Below are 22,233 nucleotides of genomic sequence, written 5' to 3'. Positions count from 1 at the left end.
CGGCCGCATATTGAATATATTGCGATAAAAGGAGCTCGTACAGTGGGCATTTTCCGCAAGTTGAGCGACCGAAGAACAGGTATGCGAAGAAAATCCCTCTTGATGGTATATAAAATGTATGTTCGTCCGGTGTTAGAATTTGGATGTGTTTTATTCTCAGGTGTTCCATCATACAAGCTTCGGCCGCTAGTTTTGTTGGAACGAGAGGCGCTACGTCTGTGCTTAGACCTCCCAAAATACGTTTCGAATGCCATATTATACCTGGAGGCAAGAATCCCACTCATACTATGCCGATTTCACCTTCTGACCGTTCAGGCTTTCTTAAGGCTATATGAATCCCCGTTAAACCGTTCTCAAATAATTTTCGTCTCCGATCCAAAATTATTTTTTCCTGTTCATTGGTCTAGGTTTCATAGACCACAGATATTTGCGCAAATTTGTGCAATATTTGTGCAAATATTACTTGAACCACTGAATGTGCAAACTCGCGATGAGCTTCCTAATAATACGCATTCAAATTACCCAGAGACCAGGTTCGATGACATGTTCCCAAACCACGCGAAACTACTTACGGCATGCTAAACGCCAAGTTGCAAGACCACCTAAGCAGCCTAGAAACAAACATTATCACTGCAACAGATGCCTCACAACGCGAGGAAGAAGCTGGCATTGGAATATTTTGTCCTGCACTCGACTTGTCTCTTTAGGATTGCCTGATTTTGTGCCTATTTTTCTGGCCGAGGTTTTAGCAGTAATCCTAGCTCTACGTAAATTAGACCAAATGATTACAATGGCTGCTATTCTTACTGACTCCCTTTCTGTATGTTCTTGTCTTACCGCTACTAATGAGTCACCATTTCTAAAACTCTTCCACTTACTAGTTCCTGCCCATGTGCAATGTGTTCATTTGATTTGATTGCTTGGTCATAAAGGGTTGTTTTTTTAATGAAACTACCGATTAATTGGCAAATTCATCGCTATCCGCACCTGTTCTTCCTATTTCGGATGCGATCAATTAGATTAGCCTCATCAAACCCACATTTGACTGCTTCTCCAGAGTATAAGCACCTGGCATTTCCCTGGCCTAGCGAATCCTGCTACACAAAGATGATTGAGGTCTGCCTCACCAAATTACGCTGCCGCATTCCCTCCCTGAATTTCTATTTACACAGGTCGGGTTTGGTTTCCTCCCCCCTCTGTTCTTTTTGTAATGAGGAGGAGACGATACAGCATTTTCTTCTATCTTGTCGCCGCTTTACTGCGGTAAGAAAAAGATTGTTGGAAATACCTTTTCGAATAATTGGCCTGGACTTGACCGAACCTGCAATTGACCTTTTTCACGATGGGAGAGCGCCTCTAGCGGCGAGAGCCGAAAGCAAATACGGTGGCTCTCGGTTGACGCGGCGGCATGACACTCTTTGTTGCTTTGCGTTGTGCTGTGACTGCTGCTGTTTAAAGTTTACACAGTACGCTTGCATCGTCACCGCTGATTTTCGCAACCGCCTGTCGACTCTTGCGAAGCTTTCTTCGACATGTTTTCTATTGAAGACTTCAAGAAACTTCACGACTCCGGCGGTCAGTGGAGCTGCGATTTGGAGTTGGTGCCGCCAGTGACTGACAACATAATCGACAGCCATTTCGGCGAGTCGCACCGGCAGCTGCATAAAGGCTGGATGTTCAAAGAGGAAAGGTACATTCGCCGGATCGAGTATTTGATGTGCGGACAACCAACAGGGACCGAACTTGTGTTGCGCAGCATATGTTTGTGCTCGATGAAAGCTGGCCACTACAAGCAAGTCGTAGCGCTTGCTAAAGGCGGAGCAGGGGCCGTCGTCCAAGCATACTGCGATTGCGTTGCTGGGTAAGTACATTTTTTAGAGACGTGAAATGCTGTGCACGAATGTGCTGTCCGCCCTTATGATATAACACTGAACGACGATGTAGAAAACGGTGTCCTAACAACGGTGCGTTCGCGAGGTGGCAGCGCTTTCACCGTCTCTACGTGCAGGCACCGCTACGGCTCGCTGTCGGGAAACATTCATTTTTCGTTTACAAAGTGAGTCGAGCCACAGGCTGTGGGCGATGGGTGCCGTAAAAGCATTCACATGTCACTGGTTCGGGCCTATATGACCTTGCGAAGAGTAGTTCGCGGCGAATAGTTCTGGCGATTATTTGATGTTCTACCGTATTTACACAAAAAAAAAACAACCCGACCGTGCATAAACCGTTTAAGCTATCTATATCATGCACGGATAACAGCGCCTTCGAGAACCTTGCCCGTGCAGCTAGAAAAGAAAAAGAATGAAAATCAATGTACGCTCGCACTTCAATGTAGTGCAGCGAGTCCGCGTTTCTTAAATATATATTTAAAGTATTAAGTATGTACGACCGACTCGCCCAACAACGTGCTCTCTTAAATATATATTCTGTAACGAACATTAGCTTTCTCTTTCCGTTTGTTTTGCCCACTCACAGGAGCATTTAACAGGCATCTAAATGTGAATACTTTTTATTTTCTTCTGATTTTCCTAGTCAAAGCCAAAGGTGCCAGCATATAGCTGCATTGCTGTTTGCCATACGAAGTATCCAGAGGCCGTCTTGTACGAGTGTCCCGTGCAGATGGATGGCACCAACACAAGGTAAGGTGAATGTTTTTATTCAGAACACAGTTCAAGTTAATCAGGTAAAATGCAGCGAACAGAATAAGGAGGGACGTATGTGGTAGAACACAAGACGATGTGACAAATGACTTCAAAAGGAGCTTTGGTCTGGTATCTACACTCTTCCTTGTAATGGTACCTTAATGTAGAATGTAAGCATGCTGATAGAGAAACACTGTATTTGAAAAGAGGTGAGCTAGCATGCTGATCGGATTCACAGGAGTTTGCAGTGTCCATCATTAGTGCAAAATAACCGCATGCGTAATCAAATGTCAAAATAGATCTTGGCCAGTAAGCTTTATAAAACATGTGTATGAACTGTATACAAGTCCCCGCATTTTGTTATTTTCAGGACAAAACCATTTGCTGACCAAACCCTTGGTGGACATCACATTTAAGAAACATGTGATTAACAAGACGGTGCCCGTTAAGGCTAAGCGACAACTTCCTCCTCATTTGAGAACAGCTGGGCAGGCTGGGCTGTTGAAGTTCAGGAGTGCGATTGCAACACATGCACCTGAGCTGGTGTGGAACCGTTACACAGAGAGGCCAGCACCAGTGAGAAATGCGAGCCCCATCAACGACACAGAGGACATGAATTCGCAGAAGTGCCTCACATTGATCGATGAATATTTCAAGGAGCAGGTGTCGCTCACAGCTACCGAGAGGGCAGATATCTGTGCAAAGACTGTAGGCCAGGATAAGAACCCTCTATGGTTCACAGAAAGAACCGGGAAGCTAACTGCTTCAAAGTTCCGCAGAATACTGCACTGCCTGAAGCCAGAAGGGCTTGTTAAAGAAATACTTTATCCTCGCAAAGAAATAATGAAGAGTGGTGACCCCAGGCTCTACGGAATACAAAATGAAGCAAAAGCAGTTCAAAAATATCTAGAATTCATGCAGCTATATGACAAAAATATAGATGTCCTGGAAACAGGATTACATATTCATGAATTGCATTCTTTCATCGCCGCATCGCCCGATCGCCTGGTGAGAGATGGCAGTGAGGATGGCCTTCTAGAAGTGAAGTGCCCCGCTTCGAAAGCTGGCCAAAGAGTTGTCGACGCCTGCGCTGACAAAGGTTTTTACTTGGCAGTAACTAATGGTGAGGTCACCCTGAAGAAAGACCATTATTATTACTACCAAGTACAAGGACAGATGGGAGTCGCGAAGAAGCCATGGTGCGACTTTGTAGTCTTCACAGATCATGCTGACCTGCAAGACTGCATATCAGTGGAACGTATATATTTTGACGCAGAAATTTGGAAAGACATACTTCAGGGCCTGGTGTACTTCTATAAGGCTGCTATTATTCCAGAACTCATGACACGACGTATCCGACGCCTTGGATTTCTTTACACTACAGGTGCAGGCTACGTGTCCTTCAAAAAGTATGCTGTGGGGTTTTATCTAGTTGACCATTGTGATGAGGACCATCTGAAGATGACTATCAGAAGGCTGACACACACATAGTGCGTTCCTTTGCATCATAAAACTTTAGTGCATGATGACACCTTTTAGGTGCTCCGAATAAATATACCGCATGCTTTCGTGTTCTATTACATGGTGTCCGTCTCCACTTCCTTCCCATTATTTATTAGTGGTCGCCTAAAGTTTGAGAGAAATGCACATGTTGTGAAAATTGCATCTGCTATGTCTAACATGTTTATAGGTAAGGGTCTGTCCAATAAATGGAACTCCTTGATTCTTCTTATGACCCTTTCAATGTGCACCCGTGCACTTGCAACATGCTTTGTGGCTTCAACATCCTTGGCACTCATCTGCGCTTCTCCAGGAATACGAAATGGAGGCATATGAAGGACAACACCACGTGGCAGAAGGTCATCTACCTTGAATCCCTTGTCAACCATGATGCCATCTCCTGATTCGAATAGATCAAGTACTCCAGACTGTTGCACAATAGCTCTGTCACTGGTACTTCCCCCATATAATGGCGACACAAAGCTAACATAGCAGTCAGGTGTTGCACCTACAACACATTTCATTGTGTTTGCGAACTTGTAGTGGGAGAAAGTTCGTCTTTGGGCAGTTAAGCTTGAGGGCTTTTGTATACGAATTTCTGTTGTGTCAAGTATTATACGTGTGTTTGGGTACCGTCTAAAATGAAGTGGCATGTGCTGTTGTACTTCAGGAAGTGTGGGGAAGCTGGTTATTTCAGTGAGAACCTTCTGCAATATAAGTACCCATTCTGAAAATATACGACTGAATGAGGCCATTGAAATTAAAAAATTGCGAGCAATCTCTCGTGTGGCCATACCTGTCCTTAAGCGAACCAGTACTGCATACATCTGCTCGGCAGCAGTGAGTGACCTGCTCTTTATGTCTATTGCAAACCGAGGGTTGTTGTTCAAAACTAAATTTAGTATATCGTAAAACACTTGCACAGAAGGCAATCCTGTGTAATACAACATATGCTCAGTACCTTGCATGTTATCGAGGCACAGTGTTGTAGCCTTCAGCTCGTAGTAATGTGCTTTCCACTGTATTGTCTGTTCCTCAGCAGCTTTTAGCTGTACTTCTAGCTTTTGCACCTTCTTTCTTTCTGCACTTAATTGGCTTTCAAGCAGCATAATACGCTCTAGAGAGAAATTATCCGTCTGGCAGCTCTTTTCGTGTTCAGCTGGTACACTATGCAATACTGCACCATCTTCACAGGTCGTAGAGCCTAATGACATTGCACTTGCTGCTCTGCTTAATGGTGTTCCTTGACCAAGAGGTGGAGTAGATGCCCCGGCAACTGGTTGACAATCTTGTGGTGTCCTATTTTGGCCTGCTGCTATACTCGGTGGAGTCCTCTGTCCAACAGCTGATGTGGTTGCACCGCTGCTGGCTTGGCCACTTGCATTTGCCAGTCTTGAAGCTGATAAATAACATTAAAATATATTTCGCGACAGTGTAACAATGTGCTATTTAAGACTAATAAGATAGGCGCAACATCAAATATAAAAACTCTGTACTACTCATAAATAAGTGACCACTTAATCTCCCTTTGCTAGATAAAGACCCATTAAAAATGGGTTAGTGTTTAGAGAAGGGAGAATCTTGCCGCCGATACCGTAACTGACTCGCCCAAGACGAAAGCGCGAGTTATATTGCGGGAGAAAAGTACTGCACGATGCTGCTTAGCATCGGCAATCGCACGACAGCCGGCGTATTCAGCATTACACGGGCGATTTCATGATAATGAAAAATAATATCAAGTGCCGAATACAAAATGAAAGATTACTGCAAGGTCGTAAATGCTGACAGTTGACGAATCTCAAACAGCGTCACACACAGCCTATACCTTGCCGTTTCTTCACTCTGTCAAAGCGAGCGATTGACACAGGGCATCTCATTGGCGTGTGCTTGAAAACCGATGGTACGTAGTCCGGGTGGGGCATAAAGCGGGAGGGCGCTCCTGAAATAAAATGTGACGGTTAAACAGCTTGAGTGTTTCTGTTATTAACGCGTGTACGACACAGGACACACTGCGCTAACACAACCGAAACTGCGTACTAAACAAATGCACGATCGCCGACCTGCCACGGTCCCGCTCGGAAAGGGCTCGAAGTTACACTTATGCGCTCAACAGACACGCTGTTCATCAAGTAATAAGGAATATCAAGTCACTGTTTCTTTACCTGTTACGAAGTGATTGCTGCAGACGCGGGAGTTCGCTGTCGGTTCCCACGGCGATCCGTCGGCGTTGACGCGATGTATTGCTTGCACCCATTTCTTTCGTCTCGTTGCCTGAAGTGTCGCGGCAGGAAATCTAAAAAATCGCACATTTGGAGGCTTTCCGCTGGCATTATTGCAGCCTACGGCAGCACATCGCTGTGGCATCGCAAAAAAAAAAAAAAGCTATGATCCTGCCTGCCAAGGAGCAGCGCGGCCAACACGGAGAGCCCGTACGTACGTTCTTTGCCGGATGTCACCAAAAATGTTTCGGGCGCTCGCCGCTAGTGTCGCTGTCAGAGCACTTCCGGTGCGCATGCGCACAAGGCACCCATGAAAAAGGCCCATTCTTTCGTTCGGGGAGTCCACTTTGGGATTCAGCCCCAGGGATGCATGCTTCGCTGTCCAAATATTCCTTACAGAATCTAAACGAATGCCTTGCTAGATTTTTTTTGTTTTCAATTTAAAATAATTAATACTCATTCAATATGACCTTCCTCATCTAATTTTAACAGGTAATTCTACGCTATTCAATGCTATTTCCACAGATATTATGAAATGAATGCTCCAAATTAATTTGGAATAATCCACCCATTTCTTGGCCAATACCTCATCGTGGGTAGGAGCCACACGTATGACAGGCTACAACAACAACAAAAACAACTGTCTTCTGCCCGCTGTATATATCTTGTAAATATATTGTTACGGGAAGGAAGAAGCGTTCGTCTATTTACAAGTGGCTTTTAATGGCTGAGCCAACAAGCGTAGAGCAGTGATGATGCTCAACTCTTCTTCGTCGTCTCTAAGACCACCATCAGCGTCGTCTTCTTTCCACATTACCGACTGTGACAATATTTTCAACTGTCTTTTCTCCCCGTAACATTATGGCGGAGAGTGCGGGTTTTTCAAGTTTCAAGACGGACCTACACAGCGGACGCTCCTTAAGGCGGCATCTATAATGCCAGTGCACGGAGGGGACGAGAATGCTTCGAGCAGGTCACCAACCGTGGCTCAACCATCCACCGCCAACCGCCCAGTCGTCTTCACACAACCGCGTGTCCTAGGTACGTTTCCCGGCTCTGGCAACGCCGATGTCAAAGACTGCAGCTTCAACTGTACGAACGGGTGAGTACTAGCAACAACTGGGCCCCGACTCTGATGCTGGCGAATATCATATTGCAGCCAGCATTGCGAGAACAGAAAGACGACCGCCACTTCCCAACTGCGTTTCGAAGAGCTGGCCGCCACACCGCAAGCGTCAAGCAAAGCACCGCAAGGCAACGCTGGGCCGGTGCTGACAGACCGGCGGCTCGTGCGCGAGAATAGGACTGGCACGCGACAGGAGGCGAAAAAGAGGAGAACGACGTTAGAAGAAGCGAAGCTCAAGGGACGTTTTTGTTGACGGGCAAAGGCTCGCCCAGAACAAATCAGTTTTGATAGAAACGGCTGTCGTAACTGTTGGTTACATATCTGGTGGAGATGCTCGGTATGATTCTAAGCCGCACACACGCCACGGAAGGTAGCCCGAATTTCCTAACTTTGGAGCCAACGGAATCAACGCCTATCCACCAACGCACGAGCCACCGCATACGAGGTGAGGCCCCGGAGTTTGGTCCTCTCGCCGATTCACCAAGGGCAGCGGCGGCAGACAGCCTAGGTAACAGTGCGACGGCTACCCGAGTAACCCCTCCTCACGTTGTCGTTGACTCACCCCGGACGCTAGAATCCTTTCACGGAGACACATTCGAGGATGCCGAGGACTGGCTCGAAAACTTCCAGCCAGATGTATTTGTTGGGACGAAACAAAGAAACTCCGGTATGTGTACTTCGCGCTGGAGGAATCTGCACGCACGTGGTTTCAAAGCCACGAAGCGTCGTTATCATCGTGGAAGCATGATGATAACGCTGAGAGAGGGCAGAAGCCGCTCTTCAGGCGAGGAACCAGCGGAACAATGAAAGTGTGACCATCTGACCCACCTCTTCTGCCGAGCCGATCTAAACATGGCTGAGGACAAGATATTGCGGCACCTAATGCGCGGTGTGAAAGAGGAGCTCTTTGCCGGCCTGGTTCGTAATCCGCCCCGCACTGTAGCCGAATTTCGATCAGAGGCGACGACGATGGAGAAGACGCTGCAGCAGCGTGCGAGGCAGTACAACAGAGATGTAAGCCTCACATCATTTGACGTTGGGTCAGGAGCCCTCCCTAACAACATGGACATCCTACGCGAAATGGTGAGGTCCGTCGTAAGGGAAGAGCTGCAGAAACTGCAGCTGGCCCAAAGCCCTCCTACGGTGTCCTCGCTTGCCGATGTCATACGCGAATAAGTCAGGCAAGTAATTTGTGAGCCAGAGCCTCAGGTATGGCCCCGCGCACAACCAGAGCGTCAGCCGCGGATATCGTACGCCCAAGTTTTATGTCAGGACTTAGGACGCACCGACTTTGGACGAACGGCCACAATACCCCAGGTGCTTCCTCGCAATGTGCCGCCCATGGTAGAAGAAAGACCACGTAAAAGCGATGTATGGCGCACTGCAGACCGGCGTCCCCTCTACTATCACTGTGGAAAGGTTGGTCACCTACACCGGGAATGCGAGTATCGCCGAGTACGACTGCGGGGATTCTCTGCGAATGCGCCTTGCCCTAGAAATGGTGAGCAACCTGATGAAATTGAAGCATTTTTATCTACGCGCCACTATTCGGAACCCCCAGACATGAACCTCGATCGGCAGCGCCTAAGCGTTATAGGTCGCCCAGTCCGCGTCCCTCTTCCATTTCACCGAGGCGTCGCTCGCAAACTCCGCGACGGGAAAACTAGAGTCAGCGACCTGTGGAGGGAAGGCCGCTGACGCCCGAAACACCGACAGCCCTCCATCGCCAATTCGACAAGACGACGGCAATGACGAAACGACGAACAAGTGCAGTGATGACACCGTTACTTCTGAGTTGCGCGTCATCATCGACGACTTCGAAGTAACTGCGTTGATAGACACTGGTGCGGACTATTCAGTTATTAGGAGTGTACTCGCCAGAAAATTGAAAAAAGGTATTGACCCATTGGACTGGATCTCCAGTACGTACAGCGGGGAGACACTTAATCAACCCTGTAGGAAAGTGCACAGCAAGAATCGGAATTAGAGGCTTTACATACGTCAGCAGCTTTATTGTTCTCCCTGTGTGTTCCCGTGAGCTGATACTGGGCATGGCCTTTTTGCAAACGAATGGCGCAATTATCGGCTTGCAAGAATCATGCGTGTTGTTTTGTGCAGAAAATGCTGTTACCATTTCTGATAAGAACAGCCACATATTTCCTCTCTCCTTATTGTGGATGAACACGTCACGGTGCCGGCACGGTGCAGTGTGACTGTTGTTGTAGGGAGCGACGTATTTCGTGATTATGAGGGACTTGCAGACGGAAATATCGGGCTGCCACTGGAAAAGCAAATATGCGTGGCAAGAGGCCTAGTTCACCTGCGTAACGGATGTGCGGATGTCCTCTTGACTAACTTTGGCAATGAGGCACAACACGTGGCGAAGGGAACAGTCATAGCGTCTCTTCATGACTATTCACAACTTGCGAATGTGTCAACCCTCGAGCAGCATCACCAGCTTCTGTAACTTTAGACAGTGTCCTTACCTCCATCGACATTGACCGAGAGCTGCCATCACCACAAAGAGATAAGATTGTGAGCTTGGTCACAGAGTGTGCTGAATGCCTTTCGACTTCATCGAAAGTCTGTCGTACTCCCGTCGCAAAACACCGCATTGTGGTCGGAGAACCTGCAATACCAGTGCGCCAACACCCGTACCGAGTGGCTCCAAAAGAAAGAGAAGCGATAAGAAGTCAAGTACAGGAAATGCTCAAGGACGATGCAATCCAGCCATCCAATAGCCCGTGGGCATCTCTGGTAGTCCTGGTCAAAAAGAAGAACACCCTACGATTTTGTGTTGATTACAGGAAACTCAACCTAGACACGAAGCGAGAGGTTTATCCACTCCCACTCATCGACTACACCTTGGACAAACTACGCTATGCTTACTTCTTCTCTTCTTTGGATCTCAAAAGCGGATACTGGCACATAGAAGTGGACGAGCGAGATCGCGAAAAAACGGCATTTGTGACACCGGATGGTCTATACGAGTTTAAGGTGCTTCCATTTGATCTGTGTTCTGCGCCCGCCACCTTCCAGCGGATGATGGACGCTGTTCTCTCCGGACTGAAATGGCAGTCGTGCCTCGTCTACCTTGATGATGTGGTGGTTTTCTCCACTACATTCGAGCAGCACGTGCAGCGACTGATAGCAGTTCTGGACGCTATTCGTACGGTGGGATTGACCATAAAACCCGAAAAATGCCGCTTCGGCTTTCGCGAGCTCCGCTTTCTTGGACACATTGTCAGTGCTGAAGGCGTCCGCCCCGATACTGAGAAGATCACTGCAGTAGAAGTGTTTCCGATGCCAAGAGACAAAAATGCTATTAGACGTTTCCTGGGACTGTGTGCCTACTACAGACGTTTCGTAGAAAATTTTTCTGAAATTGCCGAACCACTCACGCGACTGACCAAAGAAGATGTCCCTTTTCTGTGGAAGAAAGAACAAGAAGCCGCCTTCTCTGAACTACGACGGCGTTTGCAGCGTCCTCCTATACTTGCCCATTTTGATGAAAATGCCGAAACGGACATCCACACCGACGCGAGTAAAGTTGGTCTCGCTGCCATACTTATTCAGTGGCAGAATGGAGAAGAAAAAGTCATTGCGTACGCAAGCCGTACCTTATCAAAAACCGAGACAAATTACTTAGCTACAGAAGGAATGCCTGGCGGTTATGTGGGCAATCAGTAAGTTCCGGCCATACTTATATGGCAGACTTATATACTATATGGCAGACTTATATACTATATGGCAGCCTTATATGGCCATACTTATATGAAGGAACCTTCTGGAAGACTCGCTAGATGGAGTTTGCGTCTGCAGGAGTATGACATCACGGTCGTTTACAAGTCCGGTCTCAAGCACAACGATGCTGATTGCTTATCACGCGCACCCATCGAAGCTACGTCACCTGAATACGAGCAAGATTTCTCATTTCTTGGGGCTGTGAATACGACGGAAATGGCTCGTCATCAGCCTACTGATCCGGAATTACTCCTGCTCAACGAGTACCTGGAGGGTCGACAAGTGAAAGTGCCTCGAGTTTTCGTCCGCGGATTGTGTTCGTATGTCCCCCGGAACAACGTCCTCTACAAACGAAACTTCGAGCACAGTGGTGAGATATTTCTACTTCTCGTACCATCATCGCTGCTAGCTGAGATCTTAAAAGTTTGCCATGATGATCCTGAAGCTGGCCACTTAGGCGTTAGTAGGACTGTGGCGAGAATCCGCCAGAAATATTACTGGCCGAAGTTGATTAATTCAGTGCAGCACTATGTCAAATCGTGCCGAGATTAATTGTCAAAGACGAAAAACATCGCCACTCAAACCAGCAGGTTTTCTGCAACCGATACAGCCACCCAGCAGCACCATTTGAACAAATAGGAGTGGATTTACTTCGACGATTTCTCGTTTCAAACTCAGGAAAGCGGTGGATTGTGGTAGCAACCGATTATCTGACTTGGTATGCTGAGACATCTTCTCCTACAAAAGGAACCGCCATTGAAGTGGCTTAGTTTTTTCTCACACACGTAGAGTTAGGACATGGGGCACCTAAGGTACTCATAAAAGACAAAGGAACAGCTTTTGTGGCCCGTTTGATGCAGTCTGTTATGAAACTAACACATACTGCTCCGCAAACAAGCGGCCTGACTGAACGGCTCAATAGAACGCTCGCTGACATGATATTAATGTACGTGGACGTCGAGCATTGAACATGGGACAGTATTCTACCATATGCCACCTTTGCGTATAATAGTGCAGTATAAGAGACGACACATTTCACGCCATTTGAACTTGTTTATGGTCGGACAGTAACAACGACACAAGACGCGATGTTGCCTGTAAACAACAGCACCGAAGACGACCCTAACGTTAGTGAGCACATAGAAAGGGCAGAAGATGCACGGCAGTTAGGAAGGCACCGTATCGTGCAACAGCAATACGTCGACGCAAACCGGTACAACCTAGGGCAAAGAGAGGTACAATACAACCCCGGAGACAAAGTGTGGGTATGGACGCCTATACGTACAGGTCTTTTGGAGAAGTTACTTCGCCGTTACTTTGGCCCCTACAGAGCACTTCGCCGGTTTAGTCCCTTAAATTACGAGGTGACTCCTGAAGGCCAAGTCTGCTCCACACGACGCAGGACTCGCCCAGAGGTCGTACACGTAGTACGACTAAAACCATACCACGAAAGGCATTAACAGAAGTTGCACGTACGATCAACCCTAGCACCGGCCATCATCTGACCACTGTCCTTTTAAAGTAGTTGGCCTCTCGAGGCTTTTTCTACGCATCTACGATGCTTCTTCGAAGGGGCATAATGCCGCCAGCATTGCGAGAACAGAAAGACGACCGCCACATCCCAACTGCGTTTCAAAGAGCCGCCACACTGCAAGCGTCAAGCAAAGCACCGCAAGGCAACGCTAGGCCGGTGCTGACAGACTGGCGGCTCGTGCGCGAGAATCGGGCTGGCACGCGAGAGGAAGCGAAAGAGAGGAGAACGACGCTCGAAGATGCGGAGCTCGAGGGACGTTTTGTTGTTGTTGTTGCGTATTCAGCCTGTTTTTGTTGAAGGGCACAGATTTGCCCAGAATTAATTAGTTTTCATAGAAACAGCTGTCGTAACTGTTGGTTACAATATTTTACCTGGCGGGCATGACACAAGTGTGAATTCTGAACCACGAACAGGAACTTACGAGATCGGAGGTATGCAAGCAAAAACTCGTCGACCTGTTCGGCAAATCCATCGGACGCCGTCCTGCTGCGCAGATAGAACTTGCATGCCGAACTCAGACTTGCACCGAGTCTTATGCGACGTACATCCAGGGCGTGTTGGCGCTTTGTCACAAGGTCGATGACACGATGGTGGAAGCGGAAAAGGTTGCGCATATCCTCAGAGTTATCGCGGATAACGAGTTTACACTTCTGGTTTTCAAGAACGCATCCACAGTGCAAGACGTCATCAATGAATGTCGACGCGTTACTCCGAACTTCACACGCCTTCCGAACACGGCTGCAACGTCTGCCTGTGAGGACCTCCGTCTCCAACCCGTTCGGCCCGTTCCTGCTGAATCTGACAATATTGTGCGCATCATTCGCCGTGAGTTTGAAACTACCTCTCCAGTTCCCCTTCAGGTGCGTAACCCTGACGAGTCCCATTCAACCATTTCTCTTATCTAGACCGTTGTGCGTCAAGAAGCAGCAAACGCAGGATTGCAGACGCTTTGTCCAGTCAACGGACATGACTACCGCCCACCTGACTTATAAAGACGCCCAATCGTTCGTCCTTCCGAACGGCGCACTTCCGATGACAGTTCACGAGGGTTGCAATGTACACATCTTGTATGGTAACGCGATTAAAAGACAGGACAAAAGAAGACACACAAGGACACACACAGCGCTGTATGTGGCCCTGTTTGTCTTGTCCTGTCTTTTAATCACGCTATACCGCACACCCATTCCGATGGCAGGCCCATCTGCTTCTGTTGCGGACGCGTTGGACACATTTCCCGCCTTTGTCGCAGTGCTTGGAGCTCGCAGGCTTGGCCGAGCTATCGAAATATTCGACGTCCACGTGTTAGTTCCCGAGTGCCGGTACAGAATGACGACGACAGCGCTCCGCCATTATCTCCAGTACGATCAAATCGCTCCCCTTCGCCGTCCCAAAACCTGCCCCGCTCACCTCTGCGTCGTCGCTCTCCTTCTCCCTCATACTACCGCCGCTCATCGGAAAACTGACGGGCGCAGCTCCGAGAAGTGAACCTGCCACGATGACCCGACGCGAAATCCCTCTTCTCACATTACCAGTACATCACAACCTCGTCAACGTAGACGTGGATGGTATACCTAGCTGTCACCGCACTTACTGACACCGGCGCCCACATATCGGTCATGAACGCAAATCTTCGTATTCGTCTCCGAAAAAAGTTCTTACCTCTGCTCCGATCACTGTAGTCCGCGTAGCCGATGGTGCGATTCCAGCTGTTGTTGGGTTGTGTACCGCCCGTGTCACTGTTGCCGGACGTCACATTTCAGATTTGTTTTACGTCTTGGATCAGTGCTCACATGCAATCATTTTTAGGAGTTGACTTTCTCTCGGCACATTCGGCACTTATTGACTGCTCTGTAAGGGTTATCCAGCTTGCCTTACCTCATGCCGTTGAGCCTTCTTATACTGCGCCGAGTCGGCTGTGTTCCACCGATTACATTCGTCTACCACATTTAGCCGTGACGTACACCGACGTCTCTCCTGATCCCCTTGTGGACGACGGCGATTACATCGTGTCACCCAACGCTACCGTCCTCTGTTCGCAGAATGTCATGTTCCCACACTCGCTCATCAGTATAAAGGGTAATGCCGCATGTCTCCCTATTGTGAATTTTGGACTACGCCCTCAAGTGATACCCCAGGGTATCTCTCTTGCAACCCTAGCTCCAGCCTCCGACTGTCATGTTTCCGTCCTAACTGAGCCTGCTGCACCTCCTCCTGCTGCTATTGATTCGAACGCCACGATGTTGATAACATTACAATAATCGCCACTGACCTTACGGCTGAACACGTACGCGCGCTTCGGTGCCTGCTCATGTCGTACCAGGACATTTTTTATCTCAAATGTTGGCTGACCACTGGGCCAAACAACATTTGTCCCGCTTCGGATTCACACCGGCGATGCCAAACCCATACACCGACGTCCCTATCGTGTCTCCTCCGCTGAGCGCTAAGTTATACAAAAATACGTTGACAAAATGCTTGCCCCTGATATCATCGAGCCTTCAAGCACATGGGCATCTTCTGTCGTGCTCGTTAGAAAGAAGAACAACTGGCGCTTCTATATCGACTACCGGAATCTTCAAGTAACAAAAAATGACGTGTACCCTTACCTCAGATAGATGACGCCATTGACTCTCTTGGTGGTTCCAAGTATTTTTCTTCGATAGACCTTCGTTTCGGGTATTGACATATTGCAGTTCAAGACACGGATCGTGAAAAGACAGCGTTTAATAGACCTGATGGGCTATATCAGTTTAAGGTGATGCCATTAGGGCTATACAAAGCTCCTGCCACATTCGAGCGAATCATGGACGCCCTCCTTCACGGCTTCACGGAAACATTCCTTCACGGAAACATTCTGGAACACAAGTTCTCACCCACCATAGTGCTATATGATGCAGCAGTCGCTTAGTATAAAAAGAACATGTACAAAATATAACATGGCTTAATACAGAGCTATCATAATCGTATAATTAGATGTACAAGAAACATTCCATACTGAACAACAGTTGACATTAAACCATACGATTATTCATTTTGAACTGAGTTTGCAATTAACGCTTCCCCTTTGAAACAGTTGTTTTGCCGTTTTTGGCTTTACCCAGATTATTCAACAGCGTGTTAACAGCTGCACTCAAAACATTGGTGCATGACTCTTTCTGGCGAGTGGCCAGAATCACAGGCATCAAGGCCACCAAGTCCTCCAGAATCGTGCAGAACGGTTGACACAAGAGCAACGAGGGTCTCTTTCTGATTTGGAAGAGCAAGAAATTTTGATGCGAACTCCTCACTTTCTAATTTATCAAGGACTATCTGTAAAAAGTACAGCATTCACTACAACAGCATGTGGAAACGCCAGTCTTTCTCTTGTCATACCTGCAATGAGCAGTTTGTCTTCATGGTCCAAACTGGTAGTCTCCAGTATAAGGTTTTCTTTGCACGACACACACATGAGCTTTTTGAGTGTCGCATGTGCACAGTACCCACGAACATATGTAACAGCGGAAATCATTGACGATTTTTCAGCAACATCAGCATCGGTCGCTGCTATGGCGAACTGTCCACGAAGTGAATAACACTTATGGTAGGGATTGGCTGTGCAATAACGTCCAGGTCAGGCAGCTCCAGTAATTTTTGAAGCCTGAACTTGTTCTCATATTCATAGATCTGCCTCATCGAGATGTGGTATTGAACACCAGATAGCTGGCGGTACGGCGCAACCTGTCTTCAAGGCAACCTGTTGGAAATTTTCCAAGGAGCACATACCGAAATCCTAGCTCTTCCAGGCAGTATACAGATATCTAATGCAGAGCGCGGCTCTTGTGGCCAAAAGCCTAGTGTGTTTCTTTCGAAAGGTGACCGGTATCGTACTTGAGGCTAGTCCAGTAGTCTAGCTACACTGGTATTTATCTAAAATTCGAGCTGTGGACATGTTGACACAATCGCATACTGCATTTCATCACATAAGCGTTCAGCCTTTCTCGGTGTCTTTACATTTACTATTCTCTGCCATTTCAAAGTGGTGTTAAATCTGCCGTTCCTTTGGCATGTTGCACTGTGGAGCATTGCAATGCAGCAACTGTCGATTCATTAAATATTCTAAGATCCAGCTTAACGTTCTGACACCATATAGTTTAGTGATTTAGTGCACTTAGTGAGAGCATTGGTGCCAGCTTTAAAAGGGGATTCTACTCAGCGTTATGTAAATCAGACAAAGCTTTAAATGGTACCACAAAAATAGGTGGCTTTGGGTCATTGCTACTCGGATCAGGGCAATAAATGCACATTCCACTGCTTCTCTGATTTAGCCAGTTGTTCCTGATCGACTTCAGAAAGTGCACAGGGTCCAAAATAAAGAACGGTGGACGAGCGGAATCACCTGGATGTGGGTAAACAATATTGGCTTTAGAGGGGCTGGCAAAAGATGTCATGGCTTTGCAGTTTATGGCGTTTTTCTCTAAAACACTTGCTAGTACTTTGAATCCAAGGGATTTAAGGTCAATGATGAGCTTGAGTAAAAATTTTAAAAAGTATGAAATGCTTTTTGCATCGATCTATGTGGCTGCTAAAATGTGAACCACATTTTTGTTGCTCAGCAAAAGTCTCTGCAACATGGACACATATGCTGTTTTAGCTGGATTGGAACTATTGGCTGTGGCATCTGCAGCGAAGCCTGCTTTGTATTCAAAATAGGTTTGAAGGTGGATCTCATACATCATGAATGATACAGCTTACACGCTCATGCTCGGCCATTGCTTGCAAGAGAGTTTCAGCATAGTTCAAAAAACAAAACTTCTGCTGCTCAACAGCTGGATTTAAGTAGTTTGATGAACATGGTAGCCGAATGGTGTCTGAGTGTGGCAGCTTAACTTTAAGGGAACTGATGAACCTGTACGTACGTGGAGAAATGCTATAAAGCAGACCTGAAAACACAAGCACATCTGGTGGATATCGCGGCACATTTCTCAACACAAACTCGACTTAGCTTCCCACAAATTTCAGTACATGTAAGTTCCATCCATGACGTTCTTGGCGCTCATATTCCTTGTTCATTTCATCCAGGAGCATCAGCGCAGTTGAAAGTAGCTGGTGTTCCGTTTCTTTTTCACTGTTATCAGCACAACAACCTTGCAGCTTTTCCATAGAGTCCAGCACTCCGTCAAACTCCCTTAAATCTTTAATTCTGACAGCACGGACACACCTCCAAGTCTGCGAAGACGGAACCCTCCGAGGAGCACCTCAACAGACAGGTCCTCTAACAATCCCACTGACAAACGTACTGCGGGAGCACAGTCGAGGGAGAGGTCAAGAAACAAAACCTTTGACTGTCTAGCGATCACTACCCAAAAGTTCGAATTCTTTAGCATCGGAAGGGCACAACAAAGTTCCTCAAAACGGCAAATTTTGTTCCTGCGATCTGGGGGGAAGAAGAAGCCGAGGCGAGCGGATGCGTGTCACATGCACTCTGCAGTTTTTGGACTTTTTGACCCGTCAAACCCTATTGGACCACCAAAATTTTGGCTGGGATCGACGCCGGTACTGAAGAGGACCACGAAGACCCCACATTCAAACCGGTGGGTCCAATATTTTGGATTTTATCGGACTTTGAATTTCCCCCGTGGTCGGCCGGACGGTAGGCCTAACGAGACCTAGCACGAGAGCGGGGCTCCGCGGGCTCCCCGGCCTCGGCCCGAGGTAGAGACGACCCGGAGCGAAGTCCCGAATACCCAACCCCAACTTTGAGCAATCATCGACGAGAGGACCGACAGGTTTCATGGCGGAAACCCAAGAAACCATGGAGGAAGATTTTCACGGCGCCACCGAGCCCGTCCTCGTGCAAGATCGAAGCGGGCCCGCGGCAGGCACCCAAGCCCCGAAAGGCAGCACCCCAACGACAGGACGACCACAGGCAGAAGGCAATAACGACGTGGACCCGGAATGGGAGATCGCCATGTCCAGGAGACAGAAGAGGCGCCAGCGAGACGGCAAAGGATCGAGCAGCCAAGTTTTGGCGGGAACGGCGCTAGGGAACAGAAATTCCCTAGGCGACGAAAAGATCACAGGCGGCGCGCCAGCTGCGCCGAAGCGAGGAGGAGGAGAGGGGCTGCCGCGGAGGAGACTGCCTCCGCTCCCGAAGGACGATTTAAACATAGTGCTCGGGCCGAGGGGACTCGCTGTCAAGAGCTTGCAGACACACCAGGTTGCGCGAGCGGTGGTCGCGGCCACCGGATCCGGATGCAAGGCGGAAGACTTGATCATCAGGCTGCGCAATAGCTCCAACATCATAATAGTAAGCACCGGCAACAAAGAGGCGGCCCAACGTATACGGCGCATCACGCAGCTAACGTTCGGGAACAGCAGCTACGCCATCAACGCACACGTGGCGGCGCCGGAGGGCACGCTGCGGGGGGTCATCCACGGGGTGGACGCGGGGACCTCGCCGGAAGAGCTCAAGGCGAACCTTAGAGTCCGAACGCAAGGAGTCAAGATCTTAGCAGCCAGGATACTGGGACGGTCGAGCACGGCAGTCATCACATTTGATGGCCCCATAATCCCGAAGCAAGTACTCTACTACGGTGGAGAGATGTGCTATCCGTACCGCCCGACGAGACAAGTATGCTACAAATGCTGCCAGCAGGGGCATCGGTCGGACGTCTGCCCGAATCCGGAGGCCAAGGCCTGCAAGCAATGTGGCTGCCAAAATCCAGCGGAACAACACCAGTGCACGCCCAAATGCCTGATATGCGGGGGCGACCACGTTGCAGGCACGCGGGACTGCAAGCAACGACTCGAGACGGGAGGCGAGCTGCGAGGAGGTCCCCAGGGACATCAGCAGCAGAGGCACAGCCGCAGCCGAAGCAGAGGCGGCGCAAGAAGACCGAGGTGGTTCCGAGACGAGGGCCAGGACCAGGGTCAACAAAACTTCAATGCCTACCGGAGCGGGTCACGGAGCAGGAGCCGCGACCGGGGCCGGAGCCAGAGCCGAGGGTCCAACCGGGATGGATCCTATCCAACCCTGGGCGGCACGGGCCAGCAGCAGCAGCAAAAACAGCAAAAGAAGAGCGGCGGCGGCGTTAAGGTGAGCTGGGGGACCGGCCCTCCCAAAACACTTTTTGCTCCGCACTCGGGACCACACACTAACAACACGCAGACAAAAACTCAAACGCGAACTCGAGCTAAGCCGAGAAGAAACGCGACAACTCAGAAAGAGGATAGACGACCTAATTAAAGAAATGCAAGCGCTCAGACGAGCGGGGTACTCGCCGATCAGAACGCCAACGCCACCACCGCAGGCCGTGGCACCAGTGCAGCAAAACACAGAGGAGAAAAGCTTTAATGATGAAATCAGGAATTTCATGACTAGCGTGCAAAACCAAATGCAACAGATGCAAAATCAGATGCAACAAACGCAACAAAAGATAGCTCTGCAGGACCAGAGCTTCCGTAACTACGTCAAAAATCAAAACACGCAGAAAACCACTAATGACGCCAGGGATAGGCTATACAATGACAGGAGATTCGGATCAGAAACCCAAGGTACAAGCAACAACAGTAACAACGCAACATGGCAGGACAAAACCAACTAGAAGTATGGAAGTGGAACTGCAGAGGGTACAAGCGCAAGCAAGGACTCCTGCAACAGTTCATATCTACGCGAGAAAATCCACCAGATATAATCATGCTACGGGAAACCAATAATACCTCCGCACTCAGGGGCTACACGTGCCAGGAGAGTGGCCGCACTGCGACCCTCATAAGTAACAAAGTAGTAACCATAGCGCATAAAGAAATCGAGGACACCCAGATAGAACACGCGATCACGGAGGTGATTCCCAAAAGGAAAAGAAAGGCTAGAAGTACGTACATAGTAAACTTAATTGTACAGCCCACCTAAACAGACAAAAGGAAACTTTATTAAACTTTTCGCGGAGGCCAAAAAATTGGCGGGACAAAACACCCTAATCATAGCGGGAGACTTTAACGCTAAAAGCCCGCGCTGGGGCTATAAAAAGGAAGACAAGAAGGGACGAGGCATCTGCACGGCGGCAGAAAACACCGGGTGCGAGCTGCTAACCGATGAAAACCAGCCGACTAGACAGGGAAACAGCGTCAGTCCAGGCACGTGTCCCGACCTAACCTTTATCAGGGGCGCCAAGCAAGCAGAGTGGGAAAACCTGCTCGAGAACCTTGGCAGCCACGACCACATAATAAGAGTCAGCACGGTGGCAGACAATGTCAAGAGGAAAATTGGTACGGCTCGGTTGACGGATTGGGACGCCTTTAGAGCACACTGTCGACAGCTAAAGGGTAACATTACCTCGGTTGAAGAGTGGAGCCAGCAACTCAAGCAAATTCAGGAAATATACACGCAAGAAGTGCATAGAACCGAACAAACTCCGGAGGTAGACAAGCGGCTCCTCAGGCTCTGGGAGGCTAGACGCGGGCTCACCAAGAGATGGAAAAGACAAAAGCTAAATAAGAAGCTAAAGAAGAAGATAGCGGACATCACTAGGCAGACGGAGGAGTACGCGACGCAGCTGGCCAGACAGGGGTGGCAACAGTTTAGCAACTCGCTGAACGGCACCCTAAGTACGGCCAAAACGTGGCGCATCCTCAAGGCCCTAATGGACCCTAGCAAGAACAAGTCCGAAAGCGCCAAATCGATCCAAAGACTGGTCCACCTGTACGAAGGTTCCGAAGAGCAGCTCCTGAAAGAAGTCCGAGAATAATGCTACGGGGAAGACCAAATCGAAGGTTACAAAGGAGATTATCTCGGTGAGGAAAACCCGAAAATGGACCGACCCATCACAAAAGAGGAGGTGACCGAGGCCGTGAGAGCGGCCACCAAGAATACAGCGGCGGGAGCGGACAAGATTCGAAACTCGCTCATAAGAAACCTAAGCGACGAAGCAGTCGATCAGCTGACGTCGTACCTCAACACGCTCTGGCAAGAGCGGAAGGTACCGGCGGAATGGAAGCACGCCATCGTGGTCATGATACCCAAGCCGGGCAAGAAACTACAGATCGAGAATCTCAGGCCGATCTCGCTTACGTCGTGCCTGGGAAAACTGTATGAGAGAATAGTCACCAGAAGGATCCAGCAGCACCTGGAGAACGGGAGGTGGTACCCTGACAGCATGTATGGCTTCAGGGCCAACCTATCGACGCAGGACGTCCTCCTGCAACTCAAAGAGGAGGTACTCGACACAATGCCCAAGGCGGGTGAAAACGTTGTGATGGCGCTAGACATCAAAGGCGCCTTCGACAACGTCAGCCACGCGGCCATAATGGAGGGCCTCAACAACACCAACTGCGGAAGGAAAGTACACGACTACGTCAAGGACTTCCTAACCGACAGAACGGCAACGGTAGGACTGGGGGAGTTGAGGAGCGACACCTTCTCCACACCGCGTAAAGGCACACCCAAGGCTCCGTGATATCGCCTGTGCTATTTAATGTGGCGATGATCGG

At 48.8% G+C, this 22,233-nt stretch overlaps 2 protein-coding genes across 3 annotated transcripts; one reads left to right on the top strand and one right to left on the bottom strand.

Moving 5' to 3' along the window:
• Positions 1–1,362: 1,362 nt before the first annotated feature.
• Positions 1,363–4,222, top strand: LOC135900175 (uncharacterized). The gene is made up of 3 exons (XM_065429621.2): positions 1,363–1,861; positions 2,533–2,639; positions 3,013–4,222. The coding sequence occupies exons 1-3, from the start codon at positions 1,533–1,535 to the stop codon at positions 4,131–4,133; spliced, it is 1,557 nt and encodes a 518-aa protein (XP_065285693.1). The 5' UTR covers positions 1,363–1,532; the 3' UTR covers positions 4,134–4,222.
• On the bottom strand, positions 2,641–6,690 carry LOC135900174 (uncharacterized). Of its 2 annotated transcripts, none has more exons than XM_065429620.2 (4): positions 6,580–6,690; positions 6,305–6,497; positions 5,968–6,081; positions 2,641–5,541 (listed from the first exon to the last, which is right to left on the bottom strand). In XM_065429620.2, the coding sequence occupies exons 3-4, from the start codon at positions 6,062–6,064 to the stop codon at positions 4,220–4,222; spliced, it is 1,419 nt and encodes a 472-aa protein (XP_065285692.2). In that variant the 5' UTR covers positions 6,065–6,081; positions 6,305–6,497; positions 6,580–6,690; the 3' UTR covers positions 2,641–4,219. The 2 variants fall into 2 exon arrangements, with proteins under 2 accessions (XP_065285692.2, XP_065285691.2); XM_065429619.2 differs by having other exon boundaries at positions 6,305–6,435; positions 6,580–6,684.
• Positions 6,691–22,233: the final 15,543 nt, after the last annotated feature.

Source organism: Dermacentor albipictus, chromosome 4, assembly GCF_038994185.2.
Source record: "Dermacentor albipictus isolate Rhodes 1998 colony chromosome 4, USDA_Dalb.pri_finalv2, whole genome shotgun sequence".
NCBI classification, from domain to species: domain Eukaryota; kingdom Metazoa; phylum Arthropoda; class Arachnida; order Ixodida; family Ixodidae; genus Dermacentor; species Dermacentor albipictus.
The sequence above is the reverse complement of the archived record's forward strand: the minus strand, read 5'-3'. Positions and strand labels throughout refer to the sequence as shown.

What these genes read in the sequence shown, in the direction of transcription:
- LOC135900175 (XM_065429621.2), top strand. Translation starts at nt 1,533, where the DNA reads ATGTTTTCTATTGAAGACTTCAAGAAACTTCACGACTCCGGCGGTCAG. An exon ending in TACTGCGATTGCGTTGCTGG is followed by an intron (nt 1,862 to 2,532) that starts GTAAGTACATTT and finishes TGATTTTCCTAG; the next exon opens with TCAAAGCCAAAGGTGCCAGC. An exon ending in ATGGATGGCACCAACACAAG is followed by an intron (nt 2,640 to 3,012) that starts GTAAGGTGAATG and finishes TGTTATTTTCAG; the next exon opens with GACAAAACCATTTGCTGACC.
- LOC135900174 (XM_065429619.2), bottom strand. Translation starts at nt 6,656, where the DNA reads ATGCGCACCGGAAGTGCTCTGACAGCGACACTAGCGGCGAGCGCCCGA. An exon ending in CAGCAATCACTTCGTAACAG is followed by an intron (nt 6,082 to 6,304) that starts GTAAAGAAACAG and finishes ATTTTATTTCAG; the next exon opens with GAGCGCCCTCCCGCTTTATG. An exon ending in CAGAGTGAAGAAACGGCAAG is followed by an intron (nt 5,542 to 5,967) that starts GTATAGGCTGTG and finishes GTTATTTATCAG; the next exon opens with CTTCAAGACTGGCAAATGCA.